Here is a 25,241-nt window from a genome sequence, read left to right as displayed (position 1 = left end):
TGTTGTTGCTTGATGTACACACTTAATGACATCAAACACCATACACGAGCCGGCGTTTGGTTATTGAATGAGGGTTAACATCATATATTAACATAATATTACGGCGATTGCGACGCACTCGAATGGTGTTTATGCCCATGCACAGCGCTGTGAACTTTGACTGGAAACATTCGGCACTGTCTTACTCTGTCAGTGGAACCCCATCAGTTGATGCATGAAGCCTTGGAAGAAATGGGTCTGCGGTTTACTGAGATGAGATATAAGGGATAAAATTTCTCGAGCATTTTGGCGATTGCCCATTCTAAATTCCATCCTCTTGCGTATAACGCGTATTTGGAAGCCAGCATCACGTGGCTTAAAATATACTTGGCACAGTAGAAATTTCATGGTCCATGTATTTTGATCACTTCGGTCCAAGCAGCATCACTGGTGTTAGCAAAACAATGTTGTGTATCATTTGACACTCATACCCAATTTTGTGCTCACTTTGCATAGGTCTTAAATTAAGGAAAATGACAAAATGTGCTGAGTGTGTCCATGTCCCGAGCGCCGGGATGTGGCGCAATGGGGTGTGGCGGATGTGGCGCACGTGTAAATACATGGAAGAGAGCGAAAGAAGACTGTTATTGAGGAAGACACAGCAATAGACACGCACGAGATATGGCGCAAAATTTGCCAATTCCTCTGCCTGAGCTATGAGAAAATAAATCGGGGTCCAGCAGTTGACGCTAATGGCGAGGCCCTGGCCAAATCAATATTTTGACTGCTGAGGAGAGCTTGTACGTTCTGCCCATTCCCTTCGCATATTGCACCGGTATTTGCCTTCATGCATTCTGGCCGACTGGTTCGGGGCCTCTGGCGGTGCTGTCTGGAAATCGATGTGGATAACAAGGAGTGCACCGAGGAAAAGAACGAGGACCGGCAAACATGTTATCCGTCGAACGAGACGCAGAAACTGACCCAGTCGAGCAGCGACCTGGAGAAAAGACCGGCAACGCTGAATTCCGATTTCCCAACGGAGATTCCTACAACGGAGGGTACCGAATCTGGCCAGAGGAGAAGGCCAAGAGCTACGGCATTGTCCGCCATGGAGACGGCACCTACACCACCAGCGATGGCGACCAGTACACCGGCACCTGGGCCGAGGACACTCTGGACGGTGCGGTCACCATCTGTTTCGTAGACGGAAGCACGTTCAGCGGGACCCTGCAAGACGGCCAGTACGCGGGACCGGGCCGCTACAGCTTCCCCGATGGCTCCTACTTCGAAGGCACATTCACGTGCAGCCAGATCTCCGGCGAGGGCGTTTGGATGGACGCCCACGGGCAGGAGTGGCGCGGCCAGTTCGCTACCGACAAGGCACTCAGCCTCAGGTTCAAACACAATCTGTGACGAGACGGAGCCGTCAGTCGTAGGCGCCCGGTGTTCGCTAGTTTTTGAAGGGCATGATGGCAGTCGTCATGTATTTGCTTTGGATTCCCGCTAGTTGGAAGAAAGTAGAGGTGGAATTAGGGCGCTCTTGGCAAGCATGAGTCGTGAGTCATGAGCATGAGCCATGGGTCTGCATTTATTCTTCTGACGACCGGAGCTGAGGCCGGTGCTAACGGTCGTTAACACCCCAGTTGACAATGGTCATGTCTGCAAACAACATTGTTTACAGGATATTTCCCTACTTTTCGTTTTTCCCAATGACAAATATGGAGGAATCCAGTGAGCATGGCAAGGAATCCGATGAGCATCGTAAAAATACCCAATATCATGGTCTATTCAAGAGTTGGTGCAAACAACATATCCACCACCCCTCAGTCCAGCGCGCCATCATCAAGACGATGCGGGTGGGAAGGACCTCGCATGTTTTACCAACGATTAAGCTTAAGCAATCCAATACACGTGATATGAAAGCACCTCACTAATATCGTTTATCCATCCATTGCTAACTTTTCAAACACAGCACTGGATGAGTTGTTGAGTTGCTACCGCGCCGCAGAGAGCATTGTTGGTACCAAAGGCGATTTCCGAAACAAATCAAGAAAAACGCATACGAGTTCAGCAACACAGTGTTAGCTTCACTCATGCATTCACTTTTACTCGAGAAGTAACCACCACGGTCGTGTTGCGGCACGAGTTGCCTCTACCAGCCCGTTGATGCGGGTTCCCTCCATTTTTTTTTAACTCCGTTAACCCGAGACACAAAGACATGTCATCTCACATCCCGATTAGAGCCACATGACGATGCCATCAGCGCGATACCACCCCTCAGTCCAGCACGCCACCCCCCCCCCCCCCCCCTCCTCCCAGTCCAGCGCACCACCACCCCTCAGTCCAGCGCACCACAACCCCTCGGCCCAGCGCGCCACCACCCCTCAGTCCAGCGCACCACAACCCCTCAGTCCAACGCGCCATCACCCATCAGTCCAGCGCACCACAACCCCTCGGCCCAGCGCGACGCCACCCCTCAGTCTAGCGCACCACAACCCCTCAGTCCAGCGCACCACAACCCCTCAGTCCAGCGCGCCACCACCCCTCAGTCCTGCGCGCCACCACCCCTCAGTCCAGCGCGCCATAATAATGTAACCGCTCCCTTCGATATCGAAATAGAGTTAGCACTCTTGCCAGCTGTTCCCAGCCCCATGGAATCCAATAAATCTACACTCGGCTATTCCACCAGCCTTCTGGCATACTCGGTGGATGGGTCATCCTTGAGATACTTCTGCAGGTACCAGCACGTCAGCTTCATCTTCTTGTCCTCCAGGATAACGTAATCAAAGGCAGCCTGCAAACAACATCAAGCTGATGAAGCGGTCTACAAACATGAATCTAACGGTGCACCTGTGAGATTTTGAGAAAGCCGCGGGCACAAGATATGTACATTTGTGACATTGTGAGAAACGCCTGCGTGAAATCACAAAACTATCAACGCATATCAATTGATGAGCTGAGATGGTAATTGCCACGTTGGAGCTAGCGAAGGGCATTCATTTATGTACAGAGGGGGCAGAGAAATAAATCCACCAACGGTCAAAAATCGAGGAGCAGACATTTTCACCATAAATGAACCGTTCCACGAGTATACTGCTTTCAATAACTAACAATGAATCAAGCACTGCACTTAAAAAAAATAATTTTAGACACGGAAATTTTAGACATGTTCAAAACCATCTGCATTAAAACCAACCGGCACCATTGTTCACACATGGACAGAATCGATCTTCTGGTGCTTAAGATACAGGCATTGGGGCGTTATCACCTTGTCAACCAATGCTCCCGCCAACGTCACCCAACCGCCCATGATTTATTAGTTCTTGTCTTCATTGGTTGCCCGCTAGTAAGACCACTGTTTGCCGTTGCTATGGCAACAGATCGGACGGCAGCATTTGGTGCGCAGTGTTCAGGACAGGGTACGAAGCGTAAGCCCAAAGGCCAAACACAAACTGGTAGTTGGCGCCAACACAACAAATACGCGAGTCATGTCCTTCACCATCGTCGTTCGCCACGGGAGTTCGACAGTACACCTGGGCTCCACAAAAAGCGGTGCAATGCAATGACGTTTGAGTACTAACATGGAACATCGTAATCCGAGAATGGAAAGCTGTAAGGATAACTATACTTAACATAAAACAATTGTTTGCTGAAAACTGAAAAAGGGCTGCAATCCAGTCCGCGGTGGGCTGATGGCTGCCAGGCCTTTCCACTGACCTTGGCGAGAAGTTTCGCTACGCCCCGCCCCCGGAAGGACTTCGGGACGACCGTGTGCTGCAGGTCCAGCACGTCTTCCGACACGTGCTCATACTGCAGGTACGCCTTTTCGTCTGCCAGGAAATGCCAGTCAGAACTGTGAATTGTCTGGTGGAAAAACCACAGAGCCGGGCATACAATGACTAGGACTTGTTTCTAAATCAGCAATCTGAAAATGGCACAAGAAACATCTTAAGCATCCTCTCGTCAGGTTGGCGCCCTTTTAGTCTTAATGGTATAGGTATCAAAAGGCCTCAGTGTGTGAGGAACAGGTGCAATGCCAGTTTTGACATGGATCCTTTCTTTGTATCATCATGAGGGTTGACATTTGACATGAAAAGTGGGGAATGATTTCTTCCCCCTAGCCCCCGCCGCTGCTCCTAGGTCTATGCTTCACAGATCATTTCAAATGAAAGGGATCAGACAGAGGCTTGGGCTACACAAAGCCCGAGCCGTACTCCGCCCGGGACACCGGTCGGGTTGTGCACGTCCTCAGGCGAGACTGCCATCGGCGCCCCAGCCTGCATGGCCGTTGGGTCGAACCACGGCTGACGTTTTCAGCCCGCCCGTGCTGCCAAGAGGCGCCGCGGAACTGCAGGATGAGGCGGAGGTGGGCGCGGGAGGCCAGGGCCACAAGTCGTCTCGAGCCCATGCCGACGATTACCGGAGCCGGGAAGCTCGATGAACAGCTCGCGGTCGACGGTGTCGTGCTGTACAGACAGTGGCTGGCCGGCCGCGGACGCCGTCTGGTGCCGCGAGGATGCCGCTACCGACGCCGAGGGCCGCACCACAGCACGTCCGGACCGCGCCGCGGCCCGAGTCAGCATCGCCGTAGGTCTGCAGAAGCACACGGCGGACCGGGATAAAAGCACACGACTCTTTTGGTGCAGGTGTACGCTTACGTAAGCGTTTTCGTCACGGATGCTGGTTTCACGCCTTCCAATATGCATGATCGGGCGTGTTGCGACGACCAGGGAGAAGGATCGACGGAGTGGATAATAACGGCTCGAACAGGTGACTGATCCTTCGCGTGTGGACCGACTACCTCCGAGGATATCGCAGTGCCGACGCGGGCTGCAACTGTGAAGTGTGCCTGAAAAAGAAGCCACTACGCCTCCATCACCAGGTTAGAGCCCTTCTCCGTCCCCCCTTCTCCCCTGAGACCCAACTCCGGTGGTACTTTCTAAGCCAATAAAATCAATTTAAATTCTGTTGGCAGCCGAGTGCCTTTTTGTTTCTTACCGGGAGCGGGTTATTCTGGCTGTGCCCCTTTGACGGTCCTCGACAAATTCATTCTCGGAGCGAGTGTGCAAAATCCGCTTGGAGAGGGGATCCGGTACAAAGCGAGTAAACGTTCTGACACCAGCAAATTCACATGAAGTAGTCGAGGGGGTGGATAGAGAGACGGATCACGCCATGGAAAACACGGCTGTGGTGCTTGGCTTGGCTTGCTTGCTTTCACTTGGGCATGCACCATTTCTCCTCCTGTAGTTTGCGGAAGGATTGAGGCAAGGTTTTTGTATCACGGATGAACAAATTGCTCGGGCTTCCGCCCCGTCTGGTGTGTCGCTGGGGGCACATTCTCTGTCCCGGCCACGGGCTGAATGGCCATTCCGATCCCACTCAGGAGGGCCAAGGACCACTCACTGATGCAGAAATCCGCCATCGCCGCAGGTGATCCAATACAGGACACAGAGACTCCAGTCTGGCCAATCGGGCCGCTGGCTAAAATGACATAGAAGCCTCACTGTGTACTGGAGACCCCAGGTAACACAGGGGCCATCCACTGTCTCCCGCGGACTCTCCTTGTAAGTCCTCAATTTTTGTCATTGTCAGAGGGCCGGACCAACGCAAAAGGTCCCCTGACATTCAGGGTTCCGTCCCTATCCCTGCCCAGCAAATGTGCTCTGGCCAAGTCGGGGCCCACTTATGATACATAATCCCTCGCGTTAGTCACTGTGAGCCCATGACCGACATAGGGACACCTCCTTCCTTCAAGGGCCCAACAAATGCAAATGGCGGCCACCGACACTGTCCCTGCTTAGGAAATGGGTCTCCAGGACTCAGTCCGACAAGGAGTTGAGCGTCCGGTGTTGGTGTCCTCTGGTCAACACAGAGGTTCGCATTGTCCCATGAGGTCCCCAGTCGGTGCAAGAGCTCTCCGACTGACATTCAGGGACCCGGCCCCACGGGCCCCGTACGGCCCTGCATCCCTTGCACCCTTCCTGAGTACGCGCGGAGCGAGGCCGGCCCGACCGCTCCCGCACCCACCGAGCACATGGCCACAGATGCGCGCGGTTCGAGGCGTTCGGAAAGCAAGCCTATCGCGCAACCTTCACTGAGACACATGAGCGGCGACAATGTGGCGGAGGGTCCAGGATTTCACGGCGTCTTACATCAGAAACTGGTGTGACCTGACGCGATGAGAAAACGAAAGCAGCCCTGGCGTAGGAGGGTGCAGGGACTGCTCCCTCTGCTAACGGCCCATAAGCATGTTCCGACACGGACTGCAGGTAAAGCTACGGGGCTTCAGTGTGGCTGGGCGGTGACCTGGATGCCATGGCCGGTACAGGTCGGTTTGGTGACAAAAGCAGGCGGTCAATGTCGAGGTCATCCGGCTCGGTCCAGCTCGGCCAACCCGGGCAGGGGACATTTGGACGGGAGAACGGTCAGCAAACTGGCGTAAAACAACGCTTCGGAAAGGACTGTTCACGAGTTGTACGTGTTTTTTTCACTCGGGTCGCGCTGGATGCGGCAAACGCAACCCCAGCACGGAAGGTGGCCGATAATTCTCCCTGCATTAAAGGTCTGTAAGTCAGTCCGGGGGCGTATCCAGTGGGCTAATTTAAATTGAACAATCCCTTAGTCCCAGGGAGGCTGGCAGGGCGACCGCATGCGCAGTCAGCATCCGGCGATGCCGTAACAATAGTGGGAGTCAAATCTCGTGGGTAGAGGCATCACTTGATATGCTTTCAGGGTGGTGGGTGGGGGCGGGGGGGGGGATAAGCTCCTTGAATGCTGGCGTGAGCCCCTCAATGTACAAGAGGAAAGAGGGAGCGATGGGCCGGATAGATTTAAGTTAATTACCTTAACTTTTCGTATGCTAAGCATCGAGAAGTTTGTATGGTAGCCAGTGTGTGCCAAATAATATTAGGTACGCACCTCATTTCTTGTCATAGCATTTCCTTCATAGGTTGGACGAGTCTGGGTGTGTTTGACGCGTTTGTCACATGATCATGTCTGGATTGAAATAGAGGACAAGTGACAGCAATAGGCGGCAACTTTTCAAAGCAGAGGCTGGCCCAGATAAAAGCAAACCCATGTTGCCCCAAAACAGTGGCAAGTGTATCTATTTGTCGCCCAATCGTGGCTGTGCTGGCTAATCGACTGGATCAGCGCCAACGGCACCTGAATCCTACAACCCACACCTACAACGCAGTACCTACAACCACAACGCGGTACCTGCACCTAAAATGCGGTACCCACACCTACAACGTGGTGCCCACACCTGCAACGCCGTCCCTACACCTACAACACCGTGCCCACACTTAAAACGCAGTACCCACACCTGCAACGCGGTACCTACACCTAACACGCGATGTCCACACCTGCAACGCGGTACCCACGCCTGCAACGCGGTACCACACCTACAACGCCGTACCCACACCTGCGACGCGGTACCCACAACTACAACGCCGTAACTGCACCTACAACGCCGCACCTACACCTAAAACGCAGTACCCACACCTGCAACGCGGTACCCACACCTACAACGCGGTACCCAGACCTACAATGCGGTACTCACACCGACAACGCCGTACCTACACCTACAACGCCGTACCTACACCTAAAACGCGGTACCCACACCTGCAACGCGATGCCTACACCTAAGAAGCGGTACCTACGCCTACAACGCCGTACTTACACCTACAACATGGTACCTACAGCCACAACACGGTACCTACACTCGCAAGGCGATCAGGTACAGCAGTAGTCACCAGTGCTCCCTTACTAAGCTTTAAAAAAAAAATTGTGAATCGCTCAAAATTCTGAGCTGTTTAGCGTAAGACGGCTTCACATCGCCTTGAACAGGGAACATTCCTCCGCAGCAAAGCAATTTTAAATACCACAAATTAGGGCGTGTCGACTAAAATGAGGATATGGCGCCCATCCTCTCATCTCATCCTCATCCCCGCTTTACTTCAGCATCGGAAACGCAGCTTAGAATGGGAGCAATCAGGTTTTCGGGGTAGATTACACCAGACTTTTGGCCCGGCCCCCCCCCCCCCCCATTTTACACAGTGGCACCCATGGGCTATGAGGGCGCCCAGCCTAACTCGGCCCACTCAAAGCCGGAAGGATGCAGTTTGTTCTGTTCGCAGAACCGTCCGAGAGGGCCAGACCGGCGTAAAACGCGGCGACGAAAGGGACCAATTTACAACTTACAGGTACTTTTTGGTGAGTTCGGACCAAGCGGACAGCAGGGGGCGAGCGGGTCGGGAGCAAGCCTTAGTGACTACTACCAAGAAGGGCTAGTTTTCTTAAACATAGTACGCAAGCCAGATGGTAGATGAGCACACGGCCAAGGGTCGAACGTTTGGGAATACATGTTCAGCATGGTCACGGGCCAATCCGAAGAAAGGCGCTGTCAGAAAAACGCCGGCACTGGATGTTGGGGCCACGATCCGGTACTTTTCGAGCGCACAGGGTGAGCACGGGGGGCAGTTACCTCTAGGGAGAGACCGTCACCTTTCTGTAACGGGATAGCTAGCGTGACAACTACTGGCTCCGGGAAACGCAAAAATTGTTTTCGAAAGAATGTCAGATTAGAAGAAAAGGAGCTTTCTCATGCGAGGATAGTCCAAATTGCCACCGAATACTTAAACACAGCACAAGAATACGCAGTTTAGCGCCAAGCAAGCGTGTCAAATTTATTGCATGGCGTATTTACATGGCATGGTCCCGATGGTTTTAGATAGTTTCGATAGTTCTAGTCGTTTTCTTTTTCGGTCCATAGTCTCAATAGCTAAAGGTTCAAATTTATCTCTTGTTTCTTAGCGTTAATATTTATTTACGCATTTATCAATCCACGTTTTCAATTTTATAGCGGAGCTTTTGACGCCTCTCGTTTCCTTTATTTTCATGGCGTCGTGTCAATTACTATGACGTCAAACAATGTCTACTGCACAACTACAATCCGTCCTTAAACCTTGGACACCGATGAGGAAGAGCCCCAAACGTGGCCGCCGGGGCTCCGCGGTCGTGCGGGATAGGTTGCTGGCGGGGTTCGTGGTTACATTTAAGGCATACGCGTTGAGCCTCTTTGAAAAAGTGTTTATTATCTTAGGTAGACTCTTGGAGGTCCCGACATGGCCATCGAAATTGAATCCGCCGAGTAAGTACAACCTTACCTGCTGTCGCCCGCAGCCGGCGCCCCCGCTACGCCGCGTCTTCTAAAATCTGTGGGAACTCGAGTCGGTAGATGGTAGCGTCCTCGCGGGGCATTGGCCCGTTTCTGTCATTGGGCCTAAGCACGTATTTTCAGTTCGGTAGACAGTCGTATGGTGGTTTTTGGCGCACATGTTCCAAAATATGCGAATTTTCGGAAATGCGATGTAGTCACTTACGAATGAGTCAAAATGGCTTTAGTTGTGTATATTATATCTGTGGAAAATAGAAAATGACATGAAATAAAAGGATCATCAGGAGGGTAGCTTTTTTGGTCTCATTAACGAGTCAACACCGTGTAATAAGATTATGTTCAAGGTGATTTCAGGCATAATCCCAGCCAGTTGGTATTCTGTTAATAAGGCTGGAATCTCCCAGAACTGGGCCATGTTTTGAACATTATGGGAGCAGGCATTATTATGATACATGACATTTATGGCCATGACCATTAGTTATGCCCTATTCACCTTGCCATGGGGAGCTGTGTGCAATGGCAAAGGGAATACCTATGGCACAACATTTGTAAATAAGTTAATTATTTGCATGACCAAGCCCATGCTTGTGAGAGCAACCCCTTCTATTCCTTATCAGCTCAATGATGAAACATCAGAGAATGCTGTTTTAAGTGCCAATGTGCACCAACATGCAATTGATATGGTAGTGCAGGAAACACAGTGGTGCAGGAAATTGTAATGAACATGTGCCTTAGTGATGAAACATCACTAAGTGCAGATTTTTGTGATAATGTGCACCAGTATGAAACTAGTATGATGTGGGGAGCATACAATAGCACATGGATTACCCGTTATATATAAAGGGAGTCATCTTAGTAATGGTACCTTTTGCATGTACTTGGGGGGGGGGGGGGGCGGGAAGGCTGAGCTAGGTGCTGGTTTAGCCAGTGTTCTTGGCAAATGGCACTTTCATGTTCATATTGAGCATTGTTGAGCATATTCATATTGAGTATTCATTGATGGGCTATCAACAGCAGTTATGCAGTGGGTGTTGAAGAGACGTGTACAAGATCATGCTTCAGAATCCATGGTTTGAGGAAAACGTATATAAAATTGAGGATATAAATTGGTAGAGATATTAATGTTTACCTATATTTAATCACATCTGCATGCAGTGGAATTAAAATGCTAGTTGTGAAACTGTTCACTGTTAAAGAAAGCTCATATTTCTGTCATTAGGTGCATCATTTCCTATTTATTTGTGCTCCAGCTCCCTCATTTTTTAGAAGAGAGTGGGCCAGATGTATGAAGAACAATGTTTGATGGCATACTTTGTGGGTAGGTTTGACCATTGGTCACTGCCCAGCCCCCCCCCCCCCTAACTCCCATTGTCTAACTACACCCCTATCTTGCATGTCTTACTTGAACTAGAAATGTCTTCAGGCATAACATCACAAGAGGTTTAGTTTTGCATACAAGTTCAGAGTGTGAGGGGGGGGGGGGGGGGTGAGAGGGAGCTAAGCAGGGAAACATTGTAAAACCTACCCAAATAGCTCTTTTTCTACATGGATCCTCCATGGGCTGACTTTCATATCAAGGATGGTAGGCTGTTTCCCCAAATAGTGGGAAACTACATCCCTCATCTCTAGCCTTGAGCTGCAACAGCTGCAGACATAGCACTCTTGAAGGATCTTAATGATCAGATTGCCCATCCACATTCAACCATTCCCCACACATTCATAGCTCACCCATGGTCAAATATGTAATCCACATAAATATGTGATGCCCACCTATCCAAATGTCCACTCATTTCACACGAATGTCTACTAGCAATGGGGAGATAGATTTAGCTGCCATCAGCTCGATTGAAATGGAGTAAAAAAGCACAAATATGAGATCATTTCTATAGACTTTTAAGGGTGCTCAGCATGTGTGTTATGTAGGCTTTTTGCATTGGTACAAAAACAAAATATCAATATTATTCAGCTTTCAGGTCTTGAAACATTGGAAAGTGTTCAGATATATACCTTGTATGTATTTGTATATTATGCATCAATGGTTTTTGCCATCCATTTCATCAGATCAACTATTGTTGTCTGATGACTAGCATTGATGTTTGCTGTCATTTAAAGATCTACTTCTTAGGAAATGTGCCATTGTCAGTGCAGTTAGCTTCTAAAATATCGCCCCAGAACAGATAGAGGTTGTGCTAATATGCTGATCAAAGCCCCAAAAGCTCCCCCTGGCTAGTCTGCCATTTATCAGTATGTTTCAAATTAGTCAACACTATCACCTGGTTGCATTTCTAAAAGTCATATTGAGTTTGAGAAGCATATTTTTAAGATGCATGTTACTTTTCAAGATAGGTTGGGCACACAATATACATTTCAGATGCCTTCTCTTAAGATGTATTATGCATATGCTTCTCTGCAACAACTGTTAGACCATAGTTGTACTTTTAACCCCACTCAGGAAGTGTTTCATCTGACAACTGTTTTTGCTGTCTCACATTGAGACATGATTGCTTCAAGTGATGAGCTGCTTCATCTGACATTGTTTTTGATACCCCAGTTTCAGATGTTATATGCTTCAAATTATGAGGTGGGTAGTACTGCATGGTCTGGACTGTAATGAAGTCTTGTGTGTGCACAATTCTACTTCTCAGCAACTGAGTATATTTGTTCCTGTGAGCCAGCTCAAATGCACTCTTAACCTGTCACACAATAAGATAATTGCCACTAGACCCATTTAATGCTGTCATTCACTTGTTTGGATTGCCCTGAATGAGTGACATGTAACTCAGAGCTGCGGAGTGATACCTGTTGTACCTCTACAAATGCTCATGTGGTGGGTCAATTGACCCTGTAACTTTCTCAAAATAACTCCCGACTAGCGCAACGTAGCTGCGCTGAACTTCCTATTCCTGTAGGAAATGCAACAACTGATCTTTAAGTATAAAGATAGATGTACCTCGTTAGATCGCGGACCTATGACAGGCCAAAGGCCATTGCCTCTAGGAAAGACAATTGTTGGAAAATAGCTCGATCCGATACGATAACAGAGTGCAAAAAAACAGATATTTTGGGATGGTTTTGTCACTGACATAAAATAACCCTGACCAACATTGTGTTTGGGGGAATGTATCATTGAGCATTAGCATCTTTAAATGAAAATTTACGACTACCTCGTAGGTTTGTGGTCACTGTGACCTTCTGAAGGAAAAATAAGGCCACTGACCTGGAATGAACACCAGTGGCCTTTTGCTTAGTAGAGGTGTTACAGTTTAGGGTGGCTGGGTGAGGAGGTCTAAGGGGACTTCAGACATTTATTGGGGTTGGAGCATGTTTGACCTTATGTTATGCAAAGGAAGGCCAGAAGCACCTGAGATCCTCAAAATTTGACACAAGTGGGCTCACATACAAACTTGTCTAATGTGTGAATGTGGTGTTTCTAGCTCCCTTAATTTTTGAGTTCTGACGGGCCTCACTTCTCTCGCCTCCTCACTTGCTTTTGCCTCAGTTCCCAGCCCCATCAAAGCGCGTCGAGTTCAGCCGGCCACCGGCCGCTAGCTAAACCGCTCATCCAAGTGGCAGTGTGATGACAGTGCTGGTAGCTCAGAGATGGTCGCGGCTGGTATAGTTGTGCTGCACCTTACCCGTTGTTGCACCGTTCACTGTTTTTTTCTTTAAATACCGTTGCTGCTTCTTGAACCTGCCATCCAAGAAGTGTGGTGGGTATGAAAACGGCATTCAGACCGCTGGCAGATTCAGCCAAAAAGGATCATGGAGAGATGTCATTTTCTACCTGTGCATGTTACAACCAGCTGATTCCTGACAAAGTGAACCCCTGGTTACTTGGCGTGTGGCGTTATTCGTACGGGACCAATGCAATTTATGCGGTTTGACTCGAACCCAGAGCTTCTGGACTTAAAGGCTGGTGTCGCCAGCAAGACCCCGGAGAAAGTAAAGGAGATTTAGACGTTGTTTACCGACGCCGTTTTTACTTTCAGCGTTGTGCGACTTATTCAGCAGTATCTGAAGGAGAACAACCTGATGCGCACACTTCAGACGCTGCAGGTAATATGCTTTTCTTGGTCCCAAATCTTGCTGTGCCTCTGATCTTGGGTACATTTGACCATAAATTCATTTGTTTATGCGCACAATTTTTTTTTTTGCAGGTGCTTCAATTTTGACTTGTATCTGCCTACCATGTATGTGTATCTGTATGTTATATGTTGTCCGTCAATATAGCCGCGATAGTCGGTCAGTCAGCACAGTACAATCGGACGCGGGTAAAATTATACGCCTTGTTCGAATCAGAAGTGCGCAACTTTGCCTGGGTGTGATATGTATTGTCCTTCGTGTGGTGGGCTGTTGAGTCGTGGCACACAGCGGCTCATTCAATATCGGCTTTGTGTTCCTGGTGCAGGAAGAGACAACGACATCACTAAACACCGTGGATTCGGTGGACAGCTTCGTGGCAGACATCAACAACGGTCACTGGGACACCGTTCTCAAGGCCATACAGTCCCTCAAACTGCCAGATAAAAAACTCATCGATCTCTACGAACAGGTGAGGCCCGTCCAGAGGACGCCAACGCAAAGCGCAGCTACTGCTGTGATAGCGGGGTATGGGGAGATGCTCTGTTGAACTGTGGAACAGTGCGTCGCGGAAACGCTTCCAATTACCGCCCTGTTAAACCCGAGCGCAGCACGGGACTGCGGGCGGCGTGCTTGCGACTGGTGCTGATGCAGAAGGGCTGCGGCACGCGGCCCGTCGCCGCGCCATACTGCGGCTCGCGGCCCGCCGCCGTGCCGCAGTATGGCGCAGAGGTAGGCGGCCGCTGCCGTCCGCCAGCCGCCACGCCGCTATCTCTGGCATCTCTGGTGACGTGGTGTGTGTGTGTTGTGGCGGGCTTGTTCCCACTATGCGCTTGCAATGACGAGCAAACCTTCCAGCTCCGCGCGTGTTCTGACGGTCTGGTCACTACCCGGTGCGTGCTGTGACGGTTTGCTCACTGTCCGGTACGTGCTGTGAGGGTTCGATCACTGCCCGGTACGTGCTGGGGCGGTTCGATCGCTGTCCGGTACGCGCTGTGACGGTTCAATCACTGTCCAGTACGTGTTGTGACGGTTCAATCACTCCGGTACGTGCTGTGACGGTTCGATCACTGCCCGGTACGTGCTGTGACGGTTCGATCACTGCCCGGTACGTGCTGGGGCGGTTCGATCACTGTCCGGTACGTGCTCTGACGGTTCGATCACTGTCCGGTACGTGCTGTGACGGTTCGATCACTCCCGTACGTGCTTTGACGGTTCGACCACTGCCCGATACGTGCTGGGACCGTTCGATCACTGCGCTGTGTGTGTTGTCGAGTTCTGATGCATGTCCTGTGTGTTGTGACGGCGCGCCTGCGGTGACGGCGGCGAGGTGGATGACTGTGCGTTACGGCGGCGCGCCGGCCCGCCGGCGGTCGAGGCGGCGGGCCGGACCTGACACACCGGCCGCCGCTGCAGGTGGTGCTGGAGCTGATAGAGCTGCGCGAGCTGGGTGCAGCGCGCTCACTACTCCGCAACACGGACCCCATGATAATGCTCAAGCAGCACGAGGCGGACAGATACGTGCATCTGGGTAAGGCCGCCGTCGTCCGGCCGGGCTGGGCTCGGGCCCGGCGCCGTCACGGGCCGGCGGGGAGAGGTAGCGGCCGCTGCAAGGCGGTGAACTTTGTGCCCTTCATGGCCGCCGTGTTAGGTGTCAAGCACCACGGCGGTGTCAGTCGTCAAGCACCGCTGCACCGGGCCGGGGTGTGCCGCGTGGGGCAGCTGGTAGCGTGTTCTTGGCGATCAGGCTCAGCAGTCGTTTGTTTCTGCTGCGGCTGCTGTAACGGATGCCTCGAAAGCGATTGATGCGCTTGAAGATCGCTGTAACGACGAAATGTGGTCAGTCACGTCCCTGTGGTTTGATATGGTGTTCCAAACAAATGTTTGTAGAGTCACAGTGCACCGGATCTTAACCAGTGTCAGATTCACCGAGAGTGACGCGCACCACCGACTCCCCCCCCCCCCCCCACGCACACACTACCGGCTCGCCTGCTCCACTGGTGCCCCGCCCCGTGACCGCCCCCCCCCCCCCGCCGCCTCTGCTAGAGAACCTGCTGGCGCGCTCCTACTTCGACCCGCGCGAGGCGTACCCGGACGGCTCGAGCAAGGAGCGGCGCCGGGCGGCTATCGCGCAGGCGCTGGCCGGCGAGGTATCGGTGGTGCCGCCCAGTCGCCTGCTGGCGCTGCTCGGCCAGGCCATGAAGTGGCAGCAGCACCAGGGCCTCCTGCCGCCCGGTGGGTGGCCTGCCGACGATGCGCCTCGGCGGCGACATCATTGGGGTGGGGGAGGGGGGCAGGCGTTGGCGTGTGGTGTTGAAGGGGATATGGGAACAGTGCGGGTGTGGGACTGGGGTGGTGGATGGGGACAGTGCAGGCATGAGGGGGGAGGGGGTGCGTGTTTGGGGAGGGACATTATAGGCGCGGCGGCCTTGTGGTGGAGTGGTTGTGGGTACAGTGCAAGTGTGGAGGTAGGGTGGTGGAGTGGGTGTGGGTACAGTGCAAGTGTGGAGGTAGGGTGGTGGAGTGGGTGTGGGTACAGCGCAAGTGTGGAGGTAGGGTGGTGGAGTGGATGAGGTTACCGTGCAGGCGCGGGGACGGGGTGCTCGCCGCGCTGCTGCTGCCCGCGGCTGTCCTGCTCTGGGGACTGATCTCGGGCCAGACTCGTGTGCGGGCGCGGTCAGGGCTGGTGGGGGGAAGGCTGCCGTGTGTGACGCCCCCTCGCCGACAGGCACCCAGATCGATTTGTTCCGAGGCAAGGCCGCCATTCGTGAACAGGAGGAGGAGACCTACCCCACGCAGCTCTCCAAGCAGATCAAGTTCCGCAAGACGCACCCCGAGTGCGCCGGTGGGTGCCCGCTCGGTAGACGGCGGCTTCGTCACGGCCGCAGAGGCGATACATTACCATGTGGCGCGTGCTGACGATGGGCAAGGCCCGCTGGGGCCGCCGTGATGGCATTGTTTGCGTTAGCGTCTGTGGGGTGTTTGAAGGAGTGGCGGGGGGGGGCCCTCCCTGCTATTGTTACCGGCTTGCGGCAGCGCCGCGCGCAGCCGACGCAGCCACGCACAGATGCAGCTGGATTTCGCGGATGTCACCGACCTCATTGGGGCTTTAATTGGCGTAAAATATTTAGTGGCAACAGCAAGGCATTTGCTACGTCGCCGCCATTGCTGCGGCCGCATTTTGTTTGGAAAGTGTGTTCGCTGGTGCCGGGGGACGGCTGTGGTGCAGGGTGCCACCCGGCGCTGGTCGGCCCGCCGGTAGCGGCCGGCCGTGTCCCACTGGTGACCTGCGCCTGCGCCGCAGCCTTCTCGCCGGACGGCCAGTACCTGGTGACCGGCACCGTGGATGGCTTCATCGAGGTCTGGAACTTCACCACGGGCAAGATCAGGAAGGACCTCAAGTACCAGGCGCAGGTGGGACGCGCCGCCATGGCCCCCCTGTGGGGCGACTGAGTTGTTTGCCGCAGCCGAGGTGGGGTGTGATGACGTCAGTAGCCGGAGAGGCAACGTTTTGTGACACCAGTGCATTCGCCGTGAGGCATGGCAGGCAGTAGCGTGGTGTGTGCTGGGCTTTCATTCTGTGGGGCGTAAGCGTGCCGCGCTGTTGTAAACGGATGACGTTGTTAAGTGATATTGCCCTCCCAGCGTCTGTGACTGGACGGGCGTGCGGTCCATTCGGTGGCCCGGAGCTGTCCGTGTCCGGCCTGTGACCTTTTTACGGCTTTGGCCTGTGACCGTGACGTGACATCCGATGTATCAGGCTGACCCTGACTCGCGACTCATGGCTGGTTACCGTGACCCGTAACCCCATCACCGTAACCCTGTCTCGCGACCCCTGGACGTGACCCTAGTTCACGTCAGTGGCCCCATGTCGCGACCCTGACCCGCGGCCGGCGAGCGTGGCGCGTGTTCCGCCACCGACACCCGCGACCCCGATGCCTGATACGCCTGATATCACCGCCGCCCGCGGCCGCAGGACAACTTCATGCTGATGGAGGAGGCGTGCCTGTCGCTGGCCTTCAGCCGCGACTCGGAGATGCTGGCCTCTGGCAGCCAGGAGGGCCGCGTCAAGGTCTGGAAGATCGCCACCGGCCAGTGCCTGCGCAAGTTCGAGCGGGCGCACACCAAGGGCGTGACGAGTATGCAGTTCTCGCGTGACAACAGTCAGCTGCTGAGCACGTCCTTCGACAACACGCTACGGTGGGGGCCGGAACGGTGACGAGCGGCGGGCGCCCTCCTGGTGAACACCCCACCCCCCCCCCCCCGCGGGGTCGGGGGCGTTTATCGGGCCGGGCGAAATGTGTTAATGTGTTATGGTCGGCTAGTGGAATGACGTTGGTTGTGTATCACGCTAGTTGGATGCTGAAGGGATTGTTGGGCAGCGTGGAGTTTCCCTTGAAGCGATTTTTTGCGCGTGATGTACGCCGTCGCGGTCTAAATCAGCTCAGTCTCAACAGATCTTCGCTTTTCTGTTGTTGCCGATGCTGCGTGGTACTGCGTCAAGTGTCCAGCACGTACAAATGCTGTATTTTGTCATCCAACCAATTTAATCCAGTTTAACACGCAATAAGGAGAAATCACCGGCCGTGACCGAGCGGTGATTTCGAATTTCGGTCACGTCTACCGGGAATGAAATGAAATGACAATACGACATCCGCTTGTCCAGAAGTGGGAACAGAAACTAAACGCCGGAAATTGTTCACCGTTCGGAGTATTTTTATCGCCTTGTCGCGCTCAAGCTGTGAAATCAATTTGGATAGACAACAAACGTCAGCTGAATACGGAGTTTGCTGCCCAGCATGAAGTGTGCCGAAATCATTCTTATCATACACTTACCAGCGGCACGTATTACCCCGCGCCCGACAAATGTGCCGGAATCATGTGTAAATGGGTTTCAGCACGCGTTTAAAATTATAGCTAGCTCAGTTTACATAGTTTTACACATGTATATGTTGAAAATATCTGACCTTGACAAGTCATAGCCTATGACCTTTTTCGAGGTCATATCGGTGCCATGCCGCTTATAAATGACAAACAGCGTTTGGCTCTATCAGGAAATGCTTTCTTGACTTTTTATATTATTTTGCAAAGCCGTATCACTCCGAAGTTAATTACCGTTCCGTTTTTGTTTAGAGGCTGTGTCATCCGGGATCAAGCATCATGTAAATTTGACTTTCGTCACCCAATTAATGTTTGAAAGTCATACGATGTAAGGCTTTAAAGTCTGAATTGCGCATATACTGTGTAGCCATTGAAGTTAGGTTGAGGTGCAAAGACGGTTAAGGAAAGGTTGTAAGACGATTTTTCACTTGAGCGGAAAACTGTTTATCTCATTTCGACTGTGGTACGTTGCAGCATTCACGGTCTGAAGTCGGGCAAGACGCTGAAGGAGTTCCGCGGGCATACCTCGTTCGTCAACAGCGCTACATTCAGTGTGGACGGACACTGCGTGATCAGGTCAGCTTGGGGCGCAGGGTCGACGGGTCGCTGTCGTTTACCGACGTATTACGTGCTATTCTACCAGAGCGGATATACGTGCACACGACCGGCGTGCGGGGTTGTTTGGACTGACTGTAGCTCAAGTCGCTGGCCGTCAAATAAGCAGACTTGCATAGTCTACAACTGATCGCGTTATGGTCACAGTCTTCGGTGTATTTGTCCTGACGTTAGGCACGCTGCCCTATGTCATGCAGCTTGCGGTAGGTTATGATGACGGTCTTCAGCGTATTTGTACTGATGTTATGTATGCTGCCCTGTGTCATGCAGCCTGCGGTAGGTTATGATGACGGTCTTCAGCGTATTTGTCCTGATGTTATGTATGCTGCCCTGTGTCATGCAGCCTGCGGTAGGTTATGATGACAGTCCTCAGTGTATTTGTCCTGATGTTATGTATGCTGCCCTGTGTCGTGCAGCCTGCGGTAGGACTGCACCGGCCTGTCGAGCTCGTCTGCTATCTGGATTCGTCTTCAGATGCGATGGTTTTCCAATGCGTCGAGCTTCCTCACCGCGTGACTGTGGCCGCCGCTGACCGCCGGCCCGTCCGCGCCGCCGGCACGTGTTTAGTTCCCCCCCCCCCCCCCCCCGTATCCAACTTGATCCCCTTTGGATCCCCCGCCGCGTCGAGCGCGCATCTCGACGTGCGCGAGTCGCACGCGCCCGGGTCGGAGTCCGGCCGTGCGTTCCCCCGTCGCGGTCGGCCCCGCCTGCCCGCGACCTCCGACCGCCGACCTCGATGCTGTCCGTCCACAGCGGGTCTTCGGACGGCACTGTCAAGATCTGGAACGTCAAGACCACCGAGTGCATCAACACGCTGAAGCCGCTGGGCGGCGTCAGCTGCGAGGAGTGCCACGTCAACGCAGTGGCGCTGTTGCCCAAGAACCCCGAGCACTTTGTCGTCTGCAACCGCTCCAGCACCATCGTCATCATGAACATGACCGGACAGGTAGGGCAACGGGGAGAGACGCCGGTCGGTAGGTGAGAGGGGCGGCAGAGACGCCGGTCAGTACGGGATAGGGGCGGCAGAGACACGATCGTGAGGGGAGAAGGGCGACAGAGGCGCGATCTTTGTCACAAGCACGGTGTCGTCGTCTGCAAATTGCTCGGAAGTAAAATCCTTTGCGGTCGGCATTTATGGCGTTTGCAATTATGGTGAGCAAGGCAGCGGAAAACCGAAAATACCTCAGCTGTGTTTGCCTTGTGGTGAACTGGGTCACGCGCTAGTGAAGCGCTCATGCCGCGATGTTTTCATTCAGGCGCATCGTTTACATTAAAAGTGCGTTTTGAAGAAGACATAAATTGGCTGCGCGCGCTCGACGCCGAGATGTGGTAGCTGTGCTTTGGACGGTGCAGTCAGCCGCTGAGCACGACTTGTTCCATGTCTCGGCGTGCGTCGACTGTCAAAGTCGGGCACGAGCACTGCAAAGATCAGTGGTTCGCGCTTGGGCGCGCGTGACCCGCCACAGACGCCAGCCTACATCTTGTAGACGAAAGGTGTGTGTCAGTACAAGCCCGACGTGTTTTATGTTGATCTGATTGGGAAGTCTATATATGGTTTGTATCGTGAAACTGCATAAATATCGCTTTTGATCAGCTTGCTAACAAATGCATTGAAGTTTACGGGACAAATTTAAAACGAAATGATGTTCTTGTCGCTGAAAACCGTGTTAAGCTGCTGCCATTAGCTGCAAAGATATTACCTCGTGAGTTGTGTTACGGTTGACTAGCCTGGGCAGCTGAAGTCTTCCCCATATACGCAAGTTTCACCTAGCGCCGGTCTGTCTCGCGACCGCTGCTTCGGAAACATCCTGTTTTGGAGGGGTCCGCCGCCCCCCGCCCCCCCGCCCCGTCAGCAGTGTGGACGGCGTTGTTGCGATGTGTCCTCCCTCTCCCACTTGAAGTGGGCGGCGACTCAGGCGGGTCTGTTCTGGCCTCGGCAGACGGTACGCTCGTTCAGCACGGGCAAGCGTGAGGGCGGCGACCTGGTCTGCTCGGTGGTGTCGCCGCACGGCGACTGGATCTACGCAGTGGGCGAGGATCTGGTGCTATACTGCCTGTCCACCACCTCGGGCAAGCTGGAGAGGACGCTCAACGTAAGCGGCGTGTCGCCTCATGCGCTGCTATGACGCAGGGCCCAGCAACGTGGGATTATAATTTGCTATTTGTGGGAGGGGTGGGGTGTGCGTTGACGGGTTGGATCCCACTTATTCATCGCAGCCGCTGCCGTGTCGTTCGGTGTGGTTTCATATGCGGCGAGTCTGAAAGGCACCGATGCATCGGGACGCCTCAGATTGCATTGACTTGAAGACTAAGCCATTTCCTCGTAGGGCACGGATGCGCCATTGCTTCCATTTGCGTTACCAAACATCCAGCCGGGCTACGTGACAGAGCTTCCCGACGAACCGCCTCGGCGTGCCATCGAGGCAGCCAGCCCTGTCGGCGACCCTCCGACCGAAGCCAGCCCCGTCAGCGACCCTCTGGCCGCTGCCAAACCCGTCAGCGACCCCCTGGCCGAAGCCAGCCCCGTCAGGGACCCTCTGGCCGCTGCCAAACCCGTCAGTGACCGCTCTTGCCGCCGCAGGTGCACGAGAAGGACGTCATCAATGTGACGCACCATCCCCACCAGAACCTGATCTGCACCTTTAGCGAGGACGGCCTGCTGCGACTTTGGAAGCCGTGAACGTAGCGCCGGCCGTCCCATTTCATCACCTCTCATCCGACGTGTGGCTGGCACGCGGTGACGTGTGGCTGGCGCGCGGTGACGTGTGGCTGGCACGCGGTGACGTGTGGCTGGCGCGCGGTGACGTTTGGCTGGCGCGCGGTGACGTGTGGCTGGCACGCGGTGGCGTGTGGCTGGCGCGCGGTGACGTGTGGCTGGCACGCGGTGGCGTGTGACTGGCACGCGGCGACGTGTGGCTGGCGCGCGGTGACGTATGGCCGGCGCGCGGTGACGTATGGCCGGCGCGCAGCAGTGTGGAACCCTGCGTCACGCGTGTGATGGTCAATACACTCCTCACAAAGACAATGGGTGCTCATTTACACCAGATGCTTTTAACTGCAGAGCGTGATATGATTTGATTGCCTAGTCGTGACTATACCATGACCAATCTTAGTGACATTTCCACCCAAGTTCACAAAAGTCCTTGGCTCTGGCAGCAGTAGAGGGTGGTATATTATCAGGTATTCTTTGCTCTTGTGGTTTGCTGGGTGCGGCGAGTTCATCACCTCAGGCCGCCGGCAAAGTAGAACCCCGCACGCTGCCATCGTGGCCCTAGCAGATGATTCGTCACAATTTGATATTGACTGATATACCAGTGTGATCTGCATGTAAGTGTTTTTTTTTTATAATTTTTAGATAAACTTGGCTTTTCGTTACGATACGGAAGTGCTAATGTTTTCTTGCAATGCACATTTCTGCAGTCTGGGCGGCAGTTTAATTTGCGTGGAATATTGTGCTGTGAGTGGTGGGTGTCTCTTCAGATCTCAGGTCCCCTAAGCAAAGAAGATTCCCCAAGTGACATAACCAGTCAGCAGTATTTTCAGCGGGATGTTGTCATAACCCGCCACAGCAAATGATAGTAATGCATATATTATGGAACACCGTCGAGCAAAATGTGAACATGACGTCGAACTCGCGCGGGACCAGCATGTGCCAGTACACAGCGGCGGGACATTGCACCGTGACAGTATAGCCTCCCATGAACGATGCAAAACACGCCCATCAGCACACGTGACAGTCGCGCGGCTCCGGTGCCCGACGCAGCGAAAGCCTGCAGCAGCTCGGGTCATCACCGGTAGCCCCGCGGGTCATCACCGGCAGCCCCGTGGGTCATCACCGGCAGTCCCGCGGGTCATCACCGGCAGCCCCGCGGGTCATCACCGGCAGACCCGCGGGTCATCACCGGCAGACCCTCGGGTCATCACTGGCAGTCCTTCGCGTCATCACCGACAGCCCCTCGCGTCATCACCGGCAGCCCCGCGGGTCATCACCGGCAGCCCCGCGGGTCATCACCGGCAGCGCCGCGGGTCATTACCGGCAGACCCTCGGGTCATCACCGGCAGCCCCGCGGGTCATCACCGGCAGCCTGTCGAGCTTTACTGGCAGCCCCTTTCGCGAGCCAGCTCCACCTGACGCTTGCGGAGCTGCACGGTGCCAGGAGCCGCCGCCAGCACGTGCTCGTCGGTCAGCGGCAACAGTGACTGCTCCAGCTGGTCCTCCGTCATGCCGAACACGTACAGCGGCCTCCCTGCACACACAGGGTGGGTGGCGACGGAGCCACGTTAGCATAGAGCGACCGCCCACACCCGTAGAGGGAGTTGCCAGATGGGAACAGGGCCGCACAGGGACGGAAGCAGTAACAGCTTAGACGGGTGCGCCGTAAGACCACGCCGTCAACCATGAGGACTGTCACGCCGGCAGAGTCAAACATCTCACATGCAACCTGCCACAAATCGGGCGACAGCACACGCGGTCGGTGAAGACAGCCTACACAGCCGGCGACAGCACACGCGGTCGGTGAAGACAGCTCAAGAAGCGGGCGACAGCACACGCGGTCGGTGAAAACAGCTCACACAGCCGGCGACAGCACACGCGGTCGGTGAAGACAGCTCACGCAGCCAGCGACAGCGGTGGCGGCCGAGTGCGCCGCACGCGGGCTTAGCAGCCACTGGCGCGAGGCAGCTCACCCGTGTCAAGGACGCAGCCGCAACCGTCAGTCATGGCGATTGGCTGCTGGACCCCGAGCCGCGTGGGCTTGCCCTCCAGAGCCCAGGAGGAGCGGTAATGGAGCGTGCCCTCCTCTGTCAGCGTCGCCACCAGCACCCGCCCGTACAGGCAGAAGTAGTGGCTGAAGTCCTCCTTGCGCAGCCTGTCCAGGCACATCGGACAGACGGGCCCTGCGGCGGAGCAGGCCACGACGTGTGAGCGACGCCGCAGAGGCGGCTCAGTGCGGTGTGAGCCGGTGCCAGAGTCGAGGACCGGGCGCCGCTCAGCGCCGGAAGGTGCGGTGCTTGAGCGCGGGTGACGTCGCTGGCAGTTAGTGGCGTCGAAGTAGTGATATAGCCGCTCCCCGAGTGGCGTGCGACGGGCAAAGCAGTGGGTTGGGACACGGACAGAATAACATGTCGTCGGCTGGGGATAATGCTGCGGAACCCATGTGATTCAGTAATGGACTGTGTTGACAACTGAAATCCGCGATATGCCAAAACGCATGCTTAGAACGTGAGTAGATAGCTTTGCACCCTGACGCCGCCACCACTTGCTCCCTGGTACCTGTCACACACTAAAGTCAGTCCAGGTGGCCTATTTACCCTGTTATTTCACCGCTGGCTCCTCGCCACCACGTTAATGACATGCTCCACGTCTCTCACCGTCGTCGTCCTGGTCGTCCTTGCTCTCCTCGTCCTCCCGGCCGTCGGCCGCCGGTGCGCCCTGCTCGGCACCTCTGAAGCCGAGGGGCGGCGGCGCCAGACGAGGGGCCACGCCCTCCGGGCCCTCCGGCAGCTGCGGTCTGTCGTCCCGTAGGAAGAAGCCGCGGAACTCGGACCCGGCTGACGATGGACCGGGTTGGCTGTGAGGCACGAGCTTCGACTGCACGCACCGACAGCAGAGCTCGTCCGGACCGGGCTGCCGTGTACACGCGGTGACCAAGACACTGGAGCTGTCTACTGCCTTCGTCATCGCCGTTTTGAGAAGTCTCGTCTAGCGGGCGCACTCATGACCGATACGCTACGAAGCAGACAGCTCGTGCAACAGACAGTGAGAGCTTTCAGGCGAGCAGCAGCGTGCGGCGGGCGGCAGCGGGAAGGGTGCCGACCAACTCACCGCTCAGATGATGGCTGCACGCCGGCAACCCGGACTGCCACGGCATGATCAGCTCCGGTAATAACTGCCTGTTCGGTGAACACGCCTCCAGCCGCATTCCAGATCCCAATGTGCACGCAAGCGGCGTGCGATGTTCATCTTTACCGTACTTGGCCATCCCCGGTCTACGTGGACGACACTCGTCCACAAGATTCGCGAAAACAGAACAGTCAGCTTGCCCGGTATTACAGTGGTCCTCATTTTCTAGCACGCGAGTCCACATGAACCGGCAGAGAAACATGCGGGACTATCGGCGCATGCTGATAGGACATGGCCGTATTAACAGCCAGCATGCTGAGATGGACCCCATGCAACGAAGGCGACGGGTTGAGCAATGCAGCTTGTCACGCACACAGATCAACGCCAGGCGCGTGCCTGCTTCAAGATAACCCAGTGAGAGCATTGCCAGGAGGGCCAGCCTGGCGCGGACCTATCATTTGCTCAGCCTCGCACAATACATCGTGGCATTCTACGTGTAAAAGTCTCCAGGCAGGCGGCGGCACTCCACTCTGCTTCAGCATAGTCGGCAATAAAATGCTTTTGACCGATAATGTTGCATTTATTTTCGATGTAACAGCGAGTAAACGTCTCCGGCTATATATCGATCGACCGGGTTGTGCACAAAGTTCACTGAAGAGCATGGTT

General features: G+C 54.3%; 4 protein-coding genes across 4 annotated transcripts in view; 2 read left to right on the top strand and 2 right to left on the bottom strand.

The window, feature by feature from the left end:
* Window positions 1-927: 927 nt before the first annotated feature.
* Window positions 928-1,392, top strand: LOC119103242 (radial spoke head 1 homolog). The gene has a single exon (XM_037226683.1). The coding sequence runs from the start codon at window positions 928-930 to the stop codon at window positions 1,390-1,392; it is 465 nt and encodes a 154-aa protein (XP_037082578.1).
* A 921-nt stretch (window positions 1,393-2,313) lies between these two features.
* LOC119103595 (protein NATD1-like) lies at window positions 2,314-9,178 on the bottom strand. The gene is made up of 4 exons (XM_037227187.1): window positions 9,147-9,178; window positions 4,400-4,572; window positions 3,697-3,809; window positions 2,314-2,773 (listed from the first exon to the last, which is right to left on the bottom strand). Exons 2-4 carry the CDS (start codon window positions 4,560-4,562, stop codon window positions 2,657-2,659), a joined length of 393 nt encoding a protein of 130 aa, XP_037083082.1. The 5' UTR covers window positions 4,563-4,572; window positions 9,147-9,178; the 3' UTR covers window positions 2,314-2,656.
* On the top strand, window positions 8,959-21,758 carry LOC119103594 (WD40 repeat-containing protein SMU1). The gene is made up of 12 exons (XM_037227186.1): window positions 8,959-9,130; window positions 13,147-13,213; window positions 13,566-13,709; window positions 14,654-14,768; window positions 15,284-15,472; window positions 15,966-16,082; window positions 16,542-16,651; window positions 17,214-17,437; window positions 18,593-18,694; window positions 19,487-19,679; window positions 20,674-20,826; window positions 21,315-21,758. Exons 1-12 carry the CDS (start codon window positions 9,105-9,107, stop codon window positions 21,411-21,413), a joined length of 1,539 nt encoding a protein of 512 aa, XP_037083081.1. The 5' UTR covers window positions 8,959-9,104; the 3' UTR covers window positions 21,414-21,758.
* Window positions 21,759-22,312: 554 nt separating this feature from the next.
* LOC119103241 (murinoglobulin-1) overlaps window positions 22,313-25,241 on the bottom strand; it is a 46,277-nt gene continuing 43,348 nt past the window's right edge. Inside the window, exons 32-34 of the mRNA XM_037226682.1 lie at window positions 24,104-24,283; window positions 23,420-23,629; window positions 22,313-22,980 (exon numbers count right to left, since the gene is read on the bottom strand). Of these exons, the coding sequence (XP_037082577.1) occupies window positions 22,829-22,980; window positions 23,420-23,629; window positions 24,104-24,283 (542 nt within the window). The 3' untranslated portion in view covers window positions 22,313-22,828. The remainder of the gene's footprint in view (window positions 22,981-23,419; window positions 23,630-24,103; window positions 24,284-25,241) is intronic.

The sequence above is a fragment of the Pollicipes pollicipes genome, unplaced genomic scaffold, assembly GCF_011947565.3.
Source record: "Pollicipes pollicipes isolate AB1234 unplaced genomic scaffold, Ppol_2.1 Scaffold_5724;HRSCAF=6776_pilon_pilon_pilon, whole genome shotgun sequence".
Lineage (NCBI taxonomy): Eukaryota > Metazoa > Arthropoda > Thecostraca > Pollicipedomorpha > Pollicipedidae > Pollicipes > Pollicipes pollicipes.
This window is presented reverse-complemented; position numbering and strand designations above follow the sequence as displayed.